This window comes from Mandrillus leucophaeus, unplaced genomic scaffold, assembly GCF_000951045.1.
Source record: "Mandrillus leucophaeus isolate KB7577 unplaced genomic scaffold, Mleu.le_1.0 Scaffold208, whole genome shotgun sequence".
Taxonomy (NCBI): Eukaryota; Metazoa; Chordata; class Mammalia; order Primates; family Cercopithecidae; genus Mandrillus; species Mandrillus leucophaeus.
Window position 1 is genome coordinate 2,960,338 of NW_012102121.1, and position 21,168 is coordinate 2,981,505.

The window sequence follows — 21,168 nt, forward strand, 5'->3', positions numbered from 1 at the left end:
CTGGCCGGGTGTGGTGGCTCATGCCAGTAATCCCAGCACTTTGGGAGGCCAAGGTGGGCAGATCACTTGAGGTCAGGAGTTCAAGACCAGCCTGGCCAACATGGTGAAAACCCATCTCTACTAAAAATACAAAAATTAGCTGGGCGTGGTGGCGGGCACCTGTAATCCCACCTACTTAGGAGGCTGAGGCAGGAGAATCGCTTGAACCCGGGAGGCAGAGGCTACAGTGAGCCAAGATCACATCACTGCACTCCAGTCTGAGTGATAGAGCAAGATTTCGTATCAAAAACAAACAAGCCTAGGTATTATCTTGTCTCACCCATAAATATATCACTATAGATCTCTAACAGGTAATGCTTTTTTAAAAAAACCACAATGCCATTATCATGTTGAACTTAACAATTTCTTAGTGTCATCCAATACCTAGTTTTTTCAATTTCCTTTAATATCTAGAAGATGTTTTTTCATAGTTGATTTTTTCATTTCAAGAGCCAGATAAGATGTGCCCATTTGGCTATCATGTCTCTTCAATCATTTTACTTTATTTTATTTTTGTATTTTTTTGTAGAGATGGTGTTTCACCATTTGCCCAGGCTGATCTCAAACTTCTAGGCTCAAGCAATCTGCCCACCTCAGCCTCCCAAAGTGCTGGGTTTACAAGCATGAGACACCAAGCTCAGCTCTTTAAATCATTTTAGTTGTAAAATCATTCACTTACCCTCATCTGTTTTGTAGAATTCTGCACATTGTGGATTTTGCTGATTGTGTCCCCAGGTTTTATTTACCGTGTTCCTTTATCTCTCTTACTTCCTTTAAACTGAAAAGTGCATCTATTAGTTTGAAGACTAAGTTGTAGTTCACTTTTGATAGGCGTGATGTTAAAATTCAACAGTGGATTCAAGTATCGTCAGTCCATTTCATTCATTATGATATTTTTCCATCAGCCTCTTAGCTAGTGGTTTTAGCTGCAAATGATGATGATTATTTTGTTAGAGTCTGAAAAATGATGGTTTTCTTTCTTTCTTTTCTTTTTATTTTTTTGAGACAGCCTTACTCTGTCGCCCAGGCTGGAGTGGCGCTGCAGCCTCCGCCTCCTGAGTTTCTCAGCCTCCTGAGTAGCTGAGATTACAGGCATGCACCACCATGCCCGGCTAATTTTTGTATTTTTTAGTGGTGACAGGGTTTCACCTTGTTGCCCAGGCTGGTCTCGAACTCCTGCCTCTAAAGGTCTGCCCACCTCGGCCTCCCAAAGTGCTGAAATTTCAGGCAGAAGCCACTGTGACTGGCCTGATAGTCTAATTATATTATCCCTTCAGCATTTATTAGCTATGATTTGTCTATAAAAAAAATTTTCTCTTACCAGCTAGCTATTTGGTTCACTGAAATACAGTCTTTATAAGAAAAACATTCTCTTATCTATTTTTAGAATAATGAACTTTTGCCTCAGCAGCTTCTCAAGGTGACCAGTAAGTTGTTTTCTTTTTTAAATGGAATATTACTATGTATTTATAAATTTGGGTATATTCGATCATGTATTTCGACCCATTGCAATCATTCTTTTTTGGAGACAGGGTCTTGCTCTGTTGTCCAGGCTGGAGTGCAGTGGCACAATCATAGCTAACTACATCCTCAAATTTCTAGGTTCAAGTGATCCTCCCAGTTCAGCCTCCCAAGTAGCAGAGACTACAGGAGACTCAGGTTTAAAAACACCTAGCTAGTTTTTAAATTTTTTGTGGAGATGGGGTCTTACTATGTTGCCCAGGCTGGACATTGTTTTTGATACTAAAATGATCTCATCTTTGGTCAATGGGAGTTTCTTCAAGTTGGCTTCTGTCTCTTCTCTTTCTATTTTTATCATGAAAAACATTTAAGTATACATACAAATATAGGAAAAATAAAAGGAAACCCATGTGTATACCCATCCCTAAGATTCAATAATTATTAAGATTTCATCACACTTGCTGCAAAATCATTTTTAAAATACAATATAGAGTCTAACTTTTTTATTCTACAGTGTATGACATTTCCCATACACCTCGTGGGCCTAGAGACGCTAATCAAGACTGACTTGGGCATCTACCACTTTACAGAGTTGGATTGTACCACATTGTATTACTTTTGCTACTCATGGGCAATTAGGTTTTCACTGTTATAAATGCATGCTGCAGTGAACATTTCTGAACCTGTTTCTCTATGCTTATATCTGAGAGAGTCTCTGGGTGTTTACCTGGAATGATAGTTGCTTGGTTGTAGGATATGCTGTGTTCAACCTTACTAGATATTACTAAATTGCTCTCTAAAGTGATTGTACAATTTACATTTACCCTTTTCCTGTTTCACTGTTTCCTTACTGATACTTGGTGTTATCAGATTGTAAATTTTTGTTAATCTAATGAGTATAGAAATTGTTTTAATTTGTATTTCCCTGCTTATTGGTGAGATTTATTCATTCACTAAACCAATTATTAAGCACCATGTACCGTGCACTATTCTGTGTTTAATATACGTCGGAGGTTGAAGATCCCTGCCCTCATGGATCACATAGGCAGAATCAGACAGTAAGCAAGAAATATAATAAATATAGTTGAGTATTAGAAGCTGAGAAGTGCTATAGGGGATGTCTTAGTCTATTTGGATTGCTATAAAAATGCAAACTGGATAGGTTATAAACAGCAGAGACTTATTTCTTACAGTTCTGGAGACTGGGAAGTCCAAGATCAAGGCACTGGCACATTCATTGTCCGGTGAGGGCCCATTTCCTGGTTCATAGACAGCACCTTGCTGTATTCTCATGTGATGGAAGCATGCTCTCTGGAGCCTCTTTTTTAAGGGTGCTTATGCCATTCATGAAGGCTCCACCCTCATGACCTAATCATCTCCCAAAGGCCCTACCTCCTAGTATCATCACACAGGTGAATTTTTGGTGGGGACAGGGGTGGTAGGATACAAATTTTCAGGCTATAGCAGGGGGGAAGATATTTTTTCTCCACGTAAGTGTTATACTACTTTTGTTAGATTTTTTTTTCCTAATTGTTGCAAATGGTACATTCTAAAAATTACACTATCTAGTTGGTTATCACATTACTATTATAAGTAAATGCTTTGCTACTCATCTTTTTAAAGTATTGATCTTACTCATCAACCCCTAATAGTTCTAATAGTTTAGAGATTCCCTTAGATTTTCTATGTAACTAGGTTTTGCATCTTTAAATTACAGTTTTTATTCTCCTTGCAGTCCTTACGCTTTATGTTTCTACGTGCTTGAATTGTTTATACATTTTATATAAATATATATAAAATATATATTTTTTTCTTAGACAGATTCTTACTCTTTCACCCAGGCTGGAGTGCAGTGGCACGATCTTGGCTCACTGCAGTCTCCACTTCCTGGGCTCAAGCGATTCTCCTGCCTCAGCCTCCCAAGTAGCTGGGGTTACGGCACGCATCACGACACGTAGCCTATTTATTCATTTATTTTTTTCTTAGACAGATTCTTACTCTTTCACCCAGGCTGGAGTGCAGTGGCACGATCTTGGCTCACTGCAGTCTCCACTTCCTGGGCTCAAGCGATTCTCCTGCCTCAGCCTCCCAAGTAGCTGGGGTTACAGGCATGTGCCACCATGCCCAGCTAATTTTTGTATTTTCAATAGAGATGGGGTTTCACCATGTTGACCAGGCTGGTCTTGAACTTCTGACCTCAGGTGATCGGCCCACCTTGACCTCCCAAAGTGCTGGGATTACAGGTATGAGCCATTGTGCCAGGCCTGTTTATACATATATTTTTATTAACAGACTTCATTTTTTAGACGTTTTAGATTTACAGAAATGTTGAGCAGATATTCATCCCCTCCCCCACCCCATCTTATAATTTCCCTTATTATTAACATCTTACATTAGTGTAACTGCCCAACGGGTTCACCTTATGTGCTGCCTAGACAGAAGTGATTTATGAAGACAGGGGAGATGCAGTGGAGAAAGAGTAATTCACCCAGAGCCAGCTGTGCAGGAGACTGCAGTTTTATTATTACTCAAATCAGTCTCCTGGGGCATTCAGGCATCAGAGTTTTTAAAGATAATTTGGCAGATAGGGGTTTGGGAAGTGGGGAATGCTGATTGGTTAGGTTGGAGATGGAATGATAGCAGGTAGAAGTGAGTTTTTCTTGCTGTCTTCTGTTCCTGGGTGGGATGGCAGAACTGGTTGGGCCAGACGGGTAGTGTCAGCTGATCCATCTAGTGCAGGGTCTGCAAGATATCCCAAGCACTGATCTTAGGTTTTATAATAGTGATGTTATTCCCAGGAGCAATTTGGTGAGGTTCAGACTCTTGGACACTCTTGGAGCCAGAGGCTGCATGACCCCTAAAGTGATTTCTAATCTTGTAGCTAATTTGTTAGTCCTGCAAAGGCAGAGTGGTCCCCAGGCAAGAAGGGGTTCTTTTTGGAAAAGGGCTATTATCAAGTTAGTTCAGCCTATGCCCAGGAATGAACAAGGACAGCTTAAAGATTAGAAGCAAGATGGAACTGGTTAGGTCTGATTTCTTTCTCTGTCATACTTTCCTTAGTTATGATTTTTGCAAAGGCAGTTTCATTAGTATGATGCATTTGTTACAGTTAATGAACTAATATTGATACATTATTATTAGCTAAAGAGTATTTTTTATTTGTTTTATTGTTAGCTAAAAAAATAGCTAAAATTCCATAGTTTATTCAGATTTCCTTAGTTTTTACCTTGTGTCTTTTTTGTTTTTGTCATTGGATCTCATCCAGGATATTGCATTACACTTAGTTGTCATGTCTCCTTAGGCTTCTCTTGGTTGTGATATTTTCTCAGACTTTTCTTGTTTCTCATGACCTTTTATTTAAAACATTCAATGACTAAGACATCTAGTATAATTTTTAACATTGTAAGAGTGGAGAGCCTTGTCCGTCTTCTGACTGTAAGGGGACTGCTTTATAAGTTTTAAAGTATGCTGTTTGCCACTGATTTTGTTAGATACTCTTTATCAGATTAAGGAAATTCTGTTTTCTTTTTTATTCTCTAAGCATTTTTGTCATGAAAAAGTATGGGGTTTTATCAAATCTTTTTCTGCATCTATTAGATCACATAGTTTTTCTCCTTTAATCTGTTTAATATGGTGAATTACATGAGTAGATTTTCAGATATGGAACTGGCCTAGCATTTAATATTCACCTGGACAGGATATATGTACATTTATATGCTAACATACATACGTATGCACACATATACATACATATTCACATATGAATATTACACACACTTATATGACAGATTTGGCCTCGTAATCTATTAATTAGGATTTTTGTCTCTATATTCATAACTGAAATTGGCCTATAATTTTCCTTTCTTCTACTATCCTTGTCTGTTTTTTGTAGATAGATTTTGTAGCTTTTTTCTTAGCCATCTTAACATTATTAATTATACTCTAGTTGGACTTAAGCTTTGTGTTTTGGGCCTGGAACAGATTCATTAAATATAGCTTCTGAAAATGTCTACTCTGATCTCTTAGGTCTGAATTCTTCTTAATACTTAAAATTTTGGGATTCCTCATGGTTATGTCTATGTACTGTTTATAAAAATCATAATTATTTGTAGTGGTTATTATTTATAACCAAGTTCTTTTGTTACTTTGGAGTGGATGTTTGACCTTCAAGATGTTTTGAACTTGGCTGGGCACAGTGGTTCACACCTGTAATCCCAGCACTTTGGGAGGCTGAAGCAGGCGGATCACCTGAGGTCAGGAGTTCAAAACCAGCCTGGCCAACATGGTGAAACCACATCTCTACTAAAAATACAAAAATTAGCCATGTGTGGTGGCTCACGCCTGTAATCCCAGCTACTCGGGAGGCTGAGGCACGAGAATTGCTTGAACCCAGGAGGCGAAGGTTGCAGTGAGCCAAAATAACTCCACAGCGCTCCAGCCTGGGCGTAAGAGCGAGAATCTGTCTAAAAAAAGATGTTTTGAACATTTTTGTGATTCGCAGTTTTGCTAGTGCTATCATATTGTTTACACTGTGCTTAACTTTTCTTATTCTCCGTGGAAATTAGTAATAACAGTATCTACCTTTGACATTTGTACCATACTTTATTGCTTATCAAGTATATTTATATACAAAAAATGTTTTGTATTTTGGATCCCAACCATTTGAAATGCTCTTAACTACTGATACTCATAATGTTTTGTACAACACCATTAACTTTTTTCTGGATTGTTGCAATAATTACTCTATTTCTCCTTGTGTTCCCTACAGTTCATCTCATACAGCAGCCAGATCTTTTAAAAGTATAATCAAATCATAATCCTCTCATGCTTAAAACCCAAAAGGGCTTCTCAGCACACTAGAAAAGTTCGAATTCTTACCATGATTTACAAATTCTGTTTTCCCAGTGCCTAGAACAAGGCTTTGCACATAGTGGATACTCAATCAATATTTGTTGAGTTAATAAGTAACTCGTTCATTGACAGTTTTAGAGAAGCTCTGACTTGCCTTGGATCTCATAGCTTATGAATAAGTGACCAGGTCAGGATGAGAACTCCAAATCTCATGTTTGCAAGTTGCTGGCCAAGATACATTTTTCTTTTCTTTTTTTTTTCTGGTACAGCGTCTCGCTCTTGTTGCCCAGGCTGGAGTGCAATGGCATGATCTCGGCTCACGGCAACCTCCGCCTCCCAGGTTCAAGCGATTCTTCTGCCTCAGCCTCCCTAGTAGCTGGGATTACAGGCATGTGCCATCACACCTGGCTAATTTCGTATTTTTAGTAGAGACGGGGTTTCTCCATGTTGGTCAGGCTGGTCTCGAACTCCTGACCTCAGGTGATCCACCTGCCTTGGCCTCCCAAAGTGCTAGTATTACAGGCATGAGCCACCGTGCCCGGCCGAAGATACATTTTTCTAATTCTCCAATGGACTCTGAACCAGACTATCCTCACTGTCTTCCAGACTCTGTTGATTTGTTTGTGCCTTTCTCTTTCTGTTTTGCCTTCTAAATCAGGCCCATCCTCAAGATTTGGACATAATTATTTTCCTTTTATGGAACATTTTCTTATGTCTTCAGTACCGTGTACTTGTTTTTGTGGTGGTCGTGGTGAGTGGGATGGCAGAGGTTACAGTGCTAGTGGGAGAGGAACTCTTGTAGATACCAGATACTGCACCACATGCTTAGGTAAGCAGTTCCACTTACTTCCCACGTGACCTTATGAGCAAAGAAGCACTATTATTTAAAAATGAGAAAACAACCCCAGATAGGTTGTCACTTGCATCACCTGAATAGGGAAATCTCCTATACATTAGCTCCAGGAAAACTCAGAGGACTGTGAAATATTCTAAGGATTCTAAGGCCAAACCTTCTACAGCTGCCTGGCAGAGCTGAGTGGGTGCCCAGGCGCCCTTGGTCAGGACAGTTCTCCATTATCCTGCTGTATTTAGCCTGTCTCACTTGGCCAGGGCCATAACCAATAGTCTGGCCTATATGTCAGGATCACACAGAGAAAATAGGAGCAGGATGTTCTGTTTTTGTTCAATAAAAATTTTGTCTCCAAACACTAAACTTTTTTATAGGTAGCTGTGATTTTTTCCCTTTCTTTACTTGGGCTTCTGATTGTATTTATTTATTTATTTATTTATTTTCTCCTTTCTGCTTCTAGTATTCTAGTCAAGAAGAAAGCCAGAGGAAGCCATTGCCCACTGCTGCCGCCCAGTGTTGTAAGTGAGAAACTTGTCTACGAATCTCTTAATTGTAGCTTTCTGTTGCTTCTCCGAATATGGGTTATTCTGAGCTGGGGAGGGTGGGGATGTCATGTGTGTAAACAGAAGATATTCCTGAAGCACATCTGTTCAGGTGCCTTCCTCTGATGGCTATCTGTCTTTTAGCTTTAGGCAGAAGTTTTTTGGTTTTGTATGGCTATAGGCAGGGAATAGGGTTCATCTTTTTTTCTACATTTGCTAGCTTCTACCCCTGAAGGAATGATTTGACCCTCTCTATCCCTGTTTACCTGTTATTATTCTTTAAGGCTCAGCTTAAATATCATCACTCTGGGTAATCTTTGTGCTGTTTTCTGCTTCCCCCAAGTCTAACTTAGGTCTCTCCTGTGTGCTTCCATTGTTCCGTGTGCACATGCATCATATGACATATATATATTTCGTTGACATGAACACAAAGTTTTAAAAGACACAGACATTGTTCCATTTTCTGTTCTTTGCATTTGACTCAACACCTGATGCATAGTACACCTCAATAAAATTTGATAAATGATTGACTTATTTCTCCTGAGATTGATTTGTTAAGATCACACAGATTACGTCTTGAAATGAGCCATACATTTTTGGTATATTGTTACTTTCTCAGTTTCCCTCAAAACAGCTTGGGACACTAAAGGACTGACTTAGAGTCTGATCTATTTCACTTTTCCAACCTGTGATGTGTGTACGTGTGTGTGTGTGTGTGTGTGTGTGTAGGGGGGGATTGTGATACTTTTATGTTACTCTGTTTTTTCTGAATCTCATGCCAAACTCCATCAACTGTAAGTTGAAGATGATGGTAATGATTGTATCACTTGTTGTTGTAATATTAGCAATAATAAGAACTGTAGGCTAGGCATGGTTCCCAGCACTTTGGGAGGCTGAGGCAGGAGGATTGCTTGAGCCCAGGAGTTTGAGACCAGCCTTGGCATCATACTGAGATCTCATTTCTACAGAAAAAAAAAAAAAAAATTAACCAGGTGTGGTGGCACATGCCTGTAGTCCCAGATACTTGGGAGGCTGAAGTGGGAGGATGACTTGAGCCTGGGAAATCGAGGCTGTGGTGAGCCATGATTGTGCCACTGCACTGCAGCCTGGGCAACAGAGCAAGACTGTGTTTCAAAACAAACAAATCATAGCAGCTAACACTATTGAGGTCTTACAGTATGCCAGATGCCATTCTGAGACCTTAAGTATTCTAACTTTTTTAAACTTCACAACACCCCTAAGACAGATTTTACTGTTGTTCCCATTTTTGAGATCAGGAAACTGAAGCATAAATAGATTGAGTAATTCGCCACAAATCACATAGCTAGTAACTGGTGAAGTAAATATTCAAACACAGAAAACCTGACTTAGTGGCCCCTACCTCTGTGTGAACCACTGTGTTATTGCTTCCTTCATATTGTTTCTGAAAAGGAAAACCTCTGTCCATGGTTTGTGAATCCGTTGGTTGCCTTCAATTTGGTACATTTTATAGGCCCACTTTCCTGATAAAAGTAAAGGCCAATGGTAGAGGTGAACATTTTTTTTTCTTTATTTAAAGAAAACCTATTTTTCATATGATTTATTACTAACTTTTGTTTTTTGCTATTTAGGGCCAAACATTTAAGGTCAGAAGAATCTGAATTGAAAACCAGGTTTTCAGGTTTACAGGTCCTTTTCAAAACTCATTGTAATGAGTTCATTTTGATTGATTTAATCTTTTAAACCTTTTTCCAGGACTGCTAATGAGAAGCAAAATGTAATGATTGAGATTTCACTTCCTACTCCTTCCAGGTCTCATTGATGAAATGCAATTGAAGTGATTAAAGCACAAATGCCAAGAGGGCAGGAGGAAATAAAAAACCTTAAATAATCAAGCAACTTTATTCCCATGTATTTTTCATATGTTTATAGGCTATGTTATTTTTCTATGAATAAGCCATTCTTGTCTTTTGCCTGCTTCCTCATATATTTTTATTTTGAGAAATAAAACCTATAGAAAAGTTGAAAGAATAGTACCAAGAGCACTCATTACCCTTTACTAGGTTCAGTGACAAGCATTTTACCAGATTTGCTCTTTCCCTCATCCCCCTCTTATTTTTCTCTCATGTTGCTCTGTCTCTGTCTCCATACATACATACACAAAAATACAAGTATTTTATGAATCATTTGAATATAAGCTGCACACGCTATAACACATCAGTATGTTTCTGCTAAGAGCTAGGAAAGTCAACATAACTGAAATACCATGATCACAATCAAGAAATTTAAGACTGATACAGTAATATTGTCTATAATACAGTCTATATTAAGAACTCCCTAATTGTCCCCCAAAATATTTTGAAAGCTTTTTTTTGTATTTTAAAAAATTTTATTTAATTTTTAATTTTTATGGGTACCTAGTAGGTATTTATGGAACACATGAGTATTTTGATACAGGCATACAATGTGTAATAATCACATCGAGATAAATGGGGTATCCATCACCTCAAGCATTTATCATTTCTTTGTGTTACAAATATTCCAGTTATACTCTTTTAGTTATTTAAAAATGTGTAATAAATTATTGTTGACCATAGTCACCCTATTGTGCTAGCAAATACTAGATCTTACTCATTCTAGGTAACAATATTTTGTACCCATTAACCATCCCTAATCTCCTCCCACCCCTAACTCCCCTTCCCAGCCTCTGGTAATTATCTTTCTATTCTCTGTCTCCACGAATTCAAGCTCCCACAAATGAGTGAGAACATGTGAAGTTTGTCTTTCTCTGCCTGGCTTATTTCATTCAACATAATGTCCTCCAGTTCCATCCATATTGTTGCAAATGACAGGATCTCATCTTTTTTATGGATAAATAGTACTCCATTGTGTTTATGTACCACATTTTCCTTTTCCATTCATCTGCTGATGGAAGCTTAGGCTGCTTCCAAATCTTGCCTGTTGTGAACAGTGCTGCAACAAACATAGGAGCGCAGATATCTCTTTGATATACTTTTATAGCCCTCCCCCGCCATGATCTAATCAATAACCATACATTTCATTTATTGTCCTCTTTAACCTACCTTCTTTTCTTCCTTCCCTCTTTTCTTTTCTTTGTTCTTTTCTTTCCTTCCTTCTTTCCTTTCCTTTCCCTTCCTTTTCCTTTTTTCTTCTCCTTTCCTTTTCCTATCCTTTTCTGTTTTCACTTTTCTCTTTTCTCTTTTTTCTTTCTTTCCTTTCTTAAGAAGGAGTCTTGCTCCATCATCCAGGCTGGAGTGCAGTGTCATGATCTTGGCTCATTGTAAGCTTTGCCTACCGGGTTCAAGCAATTCTCATGCCTCAGCCTCCCAAGTAGCTGGGACTACAGGCCATGCCACCACTCCCAGCTAAGTTTTTTTGTATTTTTAGTAGAGACAGGGTTTCACTATGTTGGCCAGGCTGTTCTTGAACTCCTGACCTCCAGTGATCTGCCCACCTCACCCTCCGAAAGTGCTAGGATTACAGACATGAGCCACCACGCCTGGCCAAATCTTTAATATAATAATAAAAAAATCTGGCCAGGCACTGTGACTCACTCCTGTAATCCTAGGACTCTGCAAGGTGGAGATGGGTGGATCACTTGAGCCCAGGAGTTCTAGACCAACCTGGGCAACATGGCAAAACCTCATATCTACAAAAAAATACAAAAATTAGCCAGGCATGGTGTTGCATACCTATAGTCCCAGCTACTTGGGAGACAGAGCCAGGAGGATCACCTGAGCCTGGGGAGATGGAGGCTGCAGTGAGCTGTGATCATGCCATTCATTGTACCCCAGCCTGGGTAACAGAGTGAGACTCTCTCACCAAAAAAAAAAAAAAAAAAAATCTGTGCCTTTTTGGTCATTTATGACATAGATCTTTTTTTATTTATAAAAAAAGTTTATTCTAATTATAATCTGTGTTCAGGTGGGGGTATACATTCTTACAGGTTTCTGGGAAGCAGTTTATCAATATGTACCAAGTCTTTGAATAGTAATAGACTTTGACTCAGCAGCTGAATTTCTGGAAATTTATCCTCAGTCATCACAGCAGACAAAGATATATGTACAAAGATGTTCACTGCAGAATTATTTAAGTAGCAAAATTTCAAAATGACTTAATAGTTAAACAGCAGTAAAAAATAGTAGTCATTAAGGTAGAATATTATGCATTTATTAAAAATCATGCTTTGAATAATAGGAACATTTTCGTGAAACTTGGTTAAAAAAAAAAAAAGTATTACAGTTATCCCTCAGTATACTTGGGGGATTGGTTCCAGGACCCCTGCATGTACCAAAATCTGTGCATAATCAAGTTCCTCACTTGGCCCTTAGGAACCCACCTATATGGAAACTTGGCCCACTGTATATGCGGGTTTCACATCCTGCATTTTCTATCTGTGTCTCATTGAAAAAGATCCATATGAGGACCCATGTAGTTCAAGCTTATGTTGTTTAAGGGTCAACTTAAAACCCTCAGTGTGTGTGTATATATGTATATATATACATAAGCAATTTAAGACTCATTGCTATGAACTTAATTGTGTCTACCCCCCATTCATATATTGAAGCCTTAACCTCCAATATTATTATATTTGGAGATAGGGCCTGTGAGGAGGTGATAAAGGTTAAGTGAAGTCATAATCTGATAGGGCTGGTGCCCTCATAAGAAGAAGAGATAGCAGAACTCTGTCCCTACCAAGTGAGGATACAGTAAGAAGGTAGCCATCTGTAAGCCAGGAAGAAAGCCCTCACCAGGAATTGAATCAGCTGGCCCCTTGATCTTGGACTTTCTAGCCTCCAGAACTGTGAGAAATAAATTTCTGTTGCTTAAGATACCCAGTCTAAGGTATTTTGTTAAGGCAATCCAAGAAAACTGCTGCAGATTTTGGTACTAAGAGATGGATCGTTGGTGAAACAAATACCAAAAAATTCGCAAGTAGCTTTGGAACTGGGTGATGGGTAGAGGCTGGAAGAGTTTTGAGGTGCATGCTAGAAAAAACTGAGATTTCCATAAAGGGGTTATTGTTAGAAATATGGGCATGAAAGGTGATTCTGGTGAGGGCTTAGAAAGAAAAGAGGAGAGCTACAGAGAAAACTTCCATCTTAGAGAATGTATAATTAATCATGATCAAAATGTTGGTATGAGTGTAGATTTTAAGGGCAATTTTTGTGAGGTCTCAGAAACAGTTAATAAGGAAATAACTGGAAGAAGGATGATCCTTGTTATAAGGTGGCAAAGAACTTGGCTGACTTGTGTTCTAGTGTTTTGTAGAAAGTAGAACCTGAGAGCAATTAAATTGCATATCTAGCAGGAGAAATTTCTAAGCAATGTTTTGAAGATGTGATGTGGCTCTCCCTTACTGCTTATGGTAAAATGCAAGAGGAGAGAAATGAGTAAAGGAAGACTGTTGGACTTCTTAGGTTCTAGAAGACTGGACCATAGAGCTATTTGACTGTGAATCTGTGCTGTTTTCCAGGGAAAGGAAAGAATTACCCTCAAAGTGACAGAGGTCATCAGGGCTGCCACCCTCACCATGGACCTGGGGGCAAGGTCATTTACTTCATTATGTAAAAGGGCAGGCCTATCACAGCGAGGCAGCTCCTGAAAAGCCAAGGAGATAGATATATCAAGCCAAAGATAATTATTTTTGAGTCTTAGATCTAATGGAATTCACTTTGGTAGGCTTTGAACTTGCTTAGGACCTGTCACCCCTTCCTTTCTTCCCTGTTTCTCTCTTTTGAGATGGGAATGTCTAGCCTATGTCTGCCCTACCATTTATTTTGGAAGCACATAACTTGTCTGGTTTCACAGGTTCATAGCTGGAAAGGCATTTTGCTTTAGGATGACTCTTTACTCAAGATCACTCAAGTCTTATTTAGATGATAATTAGGTAAGACTTGGGACTTTAGACTTTGAAGTGGAAATTGAACAAGTTAAGACTTTTGGGGCGGTTGGGATGGAATGAATGTATCTTGCGTGTGATAAAGACTTGAATTATGGGAGGCTAGGGCAGAATTCTATGAACTTGATTGTGTCCCCTCCAAATTCGTATGCTGAAGCCCTAATTCCCAATTTGACTGTATTTGGACATAGGCCTTGGGAGGAGGTGATAAAGGTTAAATGAAGTCATTAGGATGGAGCCCTAATCTAATAGGGCTGGGGCCCATTTAAGAAGAAGAGACACGAGAACTTGCTTTCTCCACCATGTGAGGACACAGCAAAAAGGTGACCATCTGCAAGCCAGGAAGAGATGTTCACCGAAACCAAACTTTGTGGGAATATTGACCTTGGGCTTTCCAGCCTCAGACTGTGAGAAAATAAATTTCTGTTGTTTAAGCTCCCCAGCCTATGTTATTTTGTTACGGCAGCCTGAGCACATGTATACACTTCTGTAAATGCATCTATATAATATAAGAAAAATTATTAGGAAAATAATTATCAAAATATTAACCAAATTTGTCTCTAGGATATGGGATTGTGGCCTTAAATGTTCTTAATGGTTGAAAGTTATTTTTGACCAGGCACAGTGGCTCATGCTTGTAATTTCAGCATTTCAGAAGGCTGCAGCGGGAGGATGGCTTAAGGCTGAAGTTCAAGACTAGTCCAAGCAACAGAGTGAGACCCCCATCTCTACAATTAAAAACAAAGTTATTATTAAGAAAAGTAATGGAGTCCTTGTTCATTCTTTTTCTTTTTTTTTTTGAGATGGAGTCTCTCTCACTCTGTCAGCCAGGCTGGAGTACAGTGGTGCAATCTTGGCTCACTGCAACCTCCGTCTCCCTGGTTCAAGTGATTCTCCTGCCTCAGCCTCTGAGTAGCTGGGACTACAGTCATGTGTCACCACACCGGGCCCATTTTTGTATTTTTGTTGGCCAGGCTGGTCTTGAACTCCTGACCTCAAGTGATCTGCCTGCCTTGGTCTCCAAAAGTGCTGGGATTATAGGCATTGAGCCACTAAGCCCAGTTGAGTCCTTGTTCTTAACCTGGGTTTGCTGCTGTCTCTCTCTGACTTTGGAAGTCATCCCACTGTCAACTTCAGTTTCTTGAAGTAATAAATGGAGGCAGTGTTCTAGATGATCTCTAGGACTTTTCTAGCTGTAGCATCATGTGATTCTATTGCTTCCTAGTCCTCAGATTCCTTCACATGGATGGCCCCTCCACTACCCAGTGTGTTAGGATCAATCCTCTGCAGCCATTTATAAGATGTTTCCAAAGTATTTTCAGAAATCACTGGGCTACTGCTCTAAAGAAACTCTCCCTTTGATACAAGAGTTACTCTGGCTGGAAGTGGTGGCTCATGCCTGTAATTCCAGCACTTTGGGAGGCCAAGGCAGGAGAATCACTTGAGGCCAGGAGTTTGAAACCAGCCTGGGCGACATCGCGAGACCCCGTCTCTATTTAAAAATAAGTAAGTTAAAAAATTGAAAAAAGGTGTGACTCTATACCCAGTTATTTGTATATACTCTTAAAGGTGATGGGATTCTTTAAAAGTATTGAGGCAGACTGTCTGCTTTTCCCGAATATTTTGTCTCAAGTCAAACCTTTCTCTTTTAACATTCAGTAACAATATTCTGCACTCACTTTTATTCTGTGAAGTTTTTGTCTCGTTTGTTAACTGTGATATATTTATTTTAAAATGTTGTAGGGTAATTATTGTGATTTATTATGTCCATTTGTTTTCTATCCCCCATATTATTACCAGTTCTAGCATTTAGGCTGACTTGTGCCCATTTGTTGAAAGACAGGAAAGGCAGAGAGCAGAAGAAATGATCTTTGTGGTTTTAACTTCCCAAAGCCTAAGATTTTAGGAGAATATACAAAATGTTCTGGACAACTATTATGAGAGGGAACAGAGTTTCACCTGAATCTCCCAATTTCTAACTAAGAAGAGCTTCTTTTGACTTGAATGAGAGGAGAGAGAAATGCAAGGAGAATGAGGAAAGAAAGTAAGTAAGTGACCAGGGTAGATACATTGGGACCTTGTGTCTACTTTCTCTGTTAGGGCACTGGTGAAGCAGCAGGAGTCAAAGAGGGGATGGCTAGGTGTTGTGTCTTAGGCAGATGGACCATCACAAAGAGATTCCTATGCTCCAAGTTGCACCTGCTCCAAAATGAGTCTTGGGCTTTCTAAAAGTGGGAAAGTGAGCCTCTGGTCTTATTGGAACCACTTGGGCAGGAATAAGAGATGTCTCTCTCAGAAGTGTTCTGTGTGTCCTAGTGACTAAGGACTGGAGAAGACCTGGACTGTGTTGATGAATGCCAGTTCACAAAGACATATCCATGCCATGGGCAGTCACTTCACTGCAGTGTCTTTTTCAAAATTATTATTATACTTTAAGTTCTGGGTTACATGTGCAGAAACACTGCAGTGTCTTATTCACATGCTGTGTCAGTATTCAGTGCAGTCTTCATGGGACAGAGGCAAGACTTACGTTGAGACTGAAGGATGAAGATGTGTTCTAAGAGTGATAACATTAGTTTTCCTAGGAGACATTGATCTCTTTGTTGGTGATTGTTGCCTCTCTGGCTGATATTGCTTGGTTGTTCCTCCCCTCTGAGGAGTAGGTGAGTGCTGGCTTTCTCATTGGGGTGCATGTGTGAGTCTCCAAATGTTACTTTTGGGGACTCCCTGGGGTCTTATGTGAGTAATTGCTCTGGATTAACTTCTTTTGTCCTGCTGTTGACTACTACCAAAAGATGTACTTAGCTTGTTGCTGCGGTATCTAGTTAGTTAGAGGCTTCTTGAATTGGGGAAATATCAAGATAACTCAGACTCACCCACATTCCACAGAATTCATATGACCCATGGGAACTCACTTATTCTTGCCCTGAGAAACAAAGGATATAGGCAAGCAGTTCCATTCTCTTCTCCATCTCCCAGCCCTGCCTCCTCTGTCCTCTTTGGCTGCTTAGATAGGTACACATTTCACATCAGCAAGTCTCCTGTCCAAACAGACATCCAACCTGTCTGGCTCCACTCCCATTCTTGTAGGCATCCCTAACCTTTGTGAATTGTGAAGCTCCTCCTCACTTGGATTCAGAGCAGAAAAATACTCATTTTTCCCCTCCCCAGGAGGTGGAGAGGGGAAGGAGTAACCTCTCTTCACCAACAGTTGCTCTTCCAAATGTTTCTGGATCCCACATTGACATAGACATTGTACAAGACAGCTGACAAGGATCTAGTTAAATTGTCCTAACAAAATTTCCTGGCCGGTGCGGTGGCTCATGCCTGTAATCCTAGCACTTTGGGAGGCTGAGGCAGTTGGATCACAAGGTCAGGAGATCGAGACCATCCTGGCTAACACAGTGAAACCCTATCTCTACTAAAAATACAAAAAATTAGCCAATTAGCTAGGTGTGGTGGCGGGCGCCTGTAATCCTAGCTACTCGGGAGGCTGAGGCAGGAGAATTGCTTGAACCTGTGAGACGGAGGTTGCAGTGAGCCCAAGATTGTACCACTGCACTCCAACCTGGGTGACAGAGCGAGACTCCGTCTCAAAAAAATTTCCTAAAATCTGGATTTGTCTGATTATTTCCTCATAATTAGATTCAGGTTACTGCACAGGTGATGTCAGTTTGTCCATTTATTTGTGATGCTGATGTTAATTATTAGTTCAGATGATGTTTTCTGGATCTCTTTGTTGCAAAGGTATTTTTCTCCTTTGTAACTCTGTAGTGGCAGTGATACTTTGAGACTGTGTGTACACTGCTTTTATTTAAACAAACTTCCATGCATTAGTTTTAGGATGTATTATGATCATTGCCTAAATTTATTATTACACTGTGGTTGCAAAATGATGATTTTCTAATTCTGTCATTCCTTTTTAAAAGGAAAAAACGGTTTCTCTATATTTGCACAATTCTGACACCAAGTATGTTTTCCATACCAAGCAATTCTCTGCTGACATCAACTGAGTGTCCCATAACTTAATTCTGACACTAGAGATGTGGAGTTAGTGCACACCTTACAAGTTAAGGGCTCAGTCCCACAAGACTGCCCCCTACTTTAGGCACCAATCATACATCCCAGGTTACTACCTGAACTACTGACCAACTGGCTATAAACTGGAGTTCCCACAAACCCCTCCTCACGTTCGATAATTCGCTAGAATGGCTCACAGAACCCAGGCAAACAGTTAATTTGGTATTACCGATTGATTAAAAGGATATTTTAAAGGATACAAACACATAGCCAGATGAAGAGATACACTGGGGGAAGTCTGGAAGGGTCTGAGCACAGGAGCTTCTGTCCCTGTGGAGTTTTGGGTGCACTGCTCTCCCTGCTTGTGGGTGCATTTTTGTTCACCAGTGTGGAAACTCTCTAAACGCCTTTGACTGGGGTTTTTATGGACACATCATATGTAAGTATGATTGGTTAAATCATTGATCATTGGTGATTAATTAGCTCAACCTTCAGCTCCTCTTTTCTCCCTGGAGTTAGTGGGGTGGGACTGAAAGTTCTAACCCTCTAATCACAAAGTTGGTTCTTGTGGCAACTAGCCTCTATCCTCCAAGAGTTATCACATTAGCACTAACTCAGGTATGATTGAAAGGGGCTTATTATGAATAACAAAAGACAGTCTTCTTATCCCTATCAAGGAGTTAAAAGGGTTTTAGAAGCTGTGTGCCAAGAACTGGGGTCAGAGACCAAATATTTATTTCTTATTGTGTCACTGTCACACTTTTATTATACTGAGTAGTTGTCAGTCTTTTGTAAAGAAGAGCTTTTGCTCTTCTCATACTCCCTATCCCTCTTTTTTTTTTTTTTTTTTTTTGAGACAGAGTCTCGCTCTGTCGCCCAGGCTGGAGTGCAGTGGCCGGATCTCAGCTCACTGCAAGCTCCGCCTCCCGGGTTCACGCCATTCTCCTGCCTCAGCCTCCCGAGTAGCTGGGACTACAGGCGCCCGCCACCTCGCCCGGCAGCTAATATTTGTATTTTTAGTAGAGATGGGGTTTCACCGTGTTAGCCAGGATGGTCTCCATCTCCTGACCTCGTGATCCACCTGTCTCGGCCTCCCAAAGTGCTGGGATTACAGGCTTGAGCCACCACGCCCGGCCCCTATCCCTCTTTTAAAATGAGTATCACTATGGACACATGATTTTTTTTTTTACCCAGTGTTTTGTAATCCTGTTCTGCCATTTTCTTTGATGCTCAAATTGTCCTGAATTTGACCTGTGAGTATTCCTTTTAACTGCTTCCTGTGTCATTTTGACATGGCCCTATCATTCTTTGACCACTTCCTTCCTTCCTTAGTACAAAATATTCCAAGTTCATCTTGTACTTTGCCTCCTCAGTCCTAGAATAAGTCATTTCTCCAATAAGCCTGGTTATTTTTAGTGGGGAATGGTATTTAGAAATCAAGATCTTGGCACTAGTTTTGCTTGTTGCTACAGGAGGGCTCTTGCTTCTTGGCTCTTTGGATGGAACTAGGAAACACACTACGTTCATACTGGTATCACCAATTAACACCCTTATCACAAGGTTTTCCTGGTCTTTTTTCATTCTCTCTCTCTTGCTCTCTCTCTCTCTCTCATATAAATATATATGTGTGTGTGTGTGTGTGTGTGTGTGTATTATGCACATATATACACATATATATACACACATGTATATACACACACACATACATATATATCTTCCAATGAGAACCTCTATTCCCAAGAACACCAAATTATTTATTCATTTGCTGTGTCCAGTAATGTACACAAGCAAATTTTAGGATTAATATACCCAGTGCTATTACCAACAATAAGACAACAGTCTTTAAGATTCTTGAAAGTTTTTTTTTTTTAACCTTAGAATATAAACTCACATAAGATTACAAAACCACCAACACACAAAGAATTTAACAAAATTTTATAATGTCATTGATATCTATCCTATATTCAAGTATCCCCAGTTTCCCCCCAAACTTTCTTGTCCTTTTTGTACCATTGTAGAAGTTAATCAAGGTTCACACATTGCCTTTGTATGTGCTATAATTTGAGTGAAGATCATCTTTCTGCATGTGGATTTCCAGTTGTTCTAAGACCATGTGTTAAAAAGGCATTTTTGGCCTAGTGTGGTGGCTCATGCCTGTAATTCTAGCACTTTGGGAGGCCAAGGCGGGTGAATCACGAGGTCAAGGAGACGGAGATCATCCTGGCAAACATGGTGAAACCCCATCTCTACTAAAAATACAAAAGTTAGCTGGGTGTGGTGGCGGGCGCCTGTAATCCCAGCTGCTCAGGAGGTTGGGACAGGAGAATCACTTGAACCTGGGAGGTGGAGGTTTTAGTGAGCTGAGATCATGCCACTGCACTCCACCTGGTGACAGAGAAAAACAAACAAACAAACAAACAGACACACCCCCGGCCCCGCTTAAATTGCCTTTGCATCTCTGTTAAAATCATTCTTACTACCACCACAAATTCCCATTACTTTCCTTCCTTTTAGCAGGTTAGATTTTATATATTCACGTTAGAAGGTGGATATACTTTCTTTTAGGATATGTTCTTCAGATGTGGCCTCAGCTGGGAGTTGGTAGCAGATACCAAGAGATGCACACGGCTTTTTGCATGCTTGAGCCTCAGTACCTCATGTTTACTTTTGCAGGTCTTATTGCCCCTCAATTTATAGAGCTGTTCTGAGGCTGTGCAATCTGATTTGCATATTTGATACAAATCTTGCAACAAATGGTATCAGTATAATATAAACATTTAGCTACAAGGCTAAATGGTCAGAAGTTGAGCTAGAGAGATAAACTGGTCTGTTCCTTTTCCAAACATACCTAAACTTTCTAAGGTATTCACACTTCACTCTTCAATAAGGATAATATTTCTACCTATATCTTGTCAAATAATGTAGCAACACACCATGTTGCCATACCAAACAGTCTGACTACTGCTAAGTTCAACAACTTTCTGCTCTTTTCAGTTTTTATACATGTCTGCTTTGCCCACCCACTGTATTAATGACAGTATCACTGGCTACAATTGAGAATTGATTCAAAAGTGATTTAGCATCTGATGAGGGTTTGGTGAGATGACTACTTATACTGCTAGGGTATGTAAATTAGTACAACCTTTCTAACTCAGTGATTTTACTTCTAGGAAGGGTTCAAGGAAAATAACTAGAGGTACAAAGGAAGATTTATATATAGGTTTTATTTATAATGGTGAAAAATTACAAAGAAAGGAAGTATGGATAATTATGGTATTTCCATATGATGGAATTGTATACTTTTACATAATTTTTTAAGATATAGGAAATATATGTATCAGTTTTTAAAAATAGGATCCTAACCTGATTAAGATGATCTCAGTTATCTAAAAAATAAATTATATACATATATACATAGAAAAACCACAAGGAAATATAGTTTTAATAATGGCTTTCAGTGGTAGGATTATAAGTAAGCGTTTTTTTTTTTTTTTTTTTTTTTT

At 39.5% G+C, this 21,168-nt stretch overlaps 1 protein-coding gene across 2 annotated transcripts in view; it reads left to right on the forward strand.

Annotated features, from left to right (window-relative positions):
• Window positions 1–21,168, forward strand: part of UNC13B (unc-13 homolog B (C. elegans)) — a 252,964-nt gene that overhangs the window by 87,122 nt on the left and 144,674 nt on the right. For both annotated transcript variants that reach the window (XM_011980107.1, XM_011980108.1), the window contains exon 7: window positions 7,662–7,719. In XM_011980107.1, the coding sequence (XP_011835497.1) occupies window positions 7,662–7,719 (58 nt within the window). The remainder of the gene's footprint in view (window positions 1–7,661; window positions 7,720–21,168) is intronic.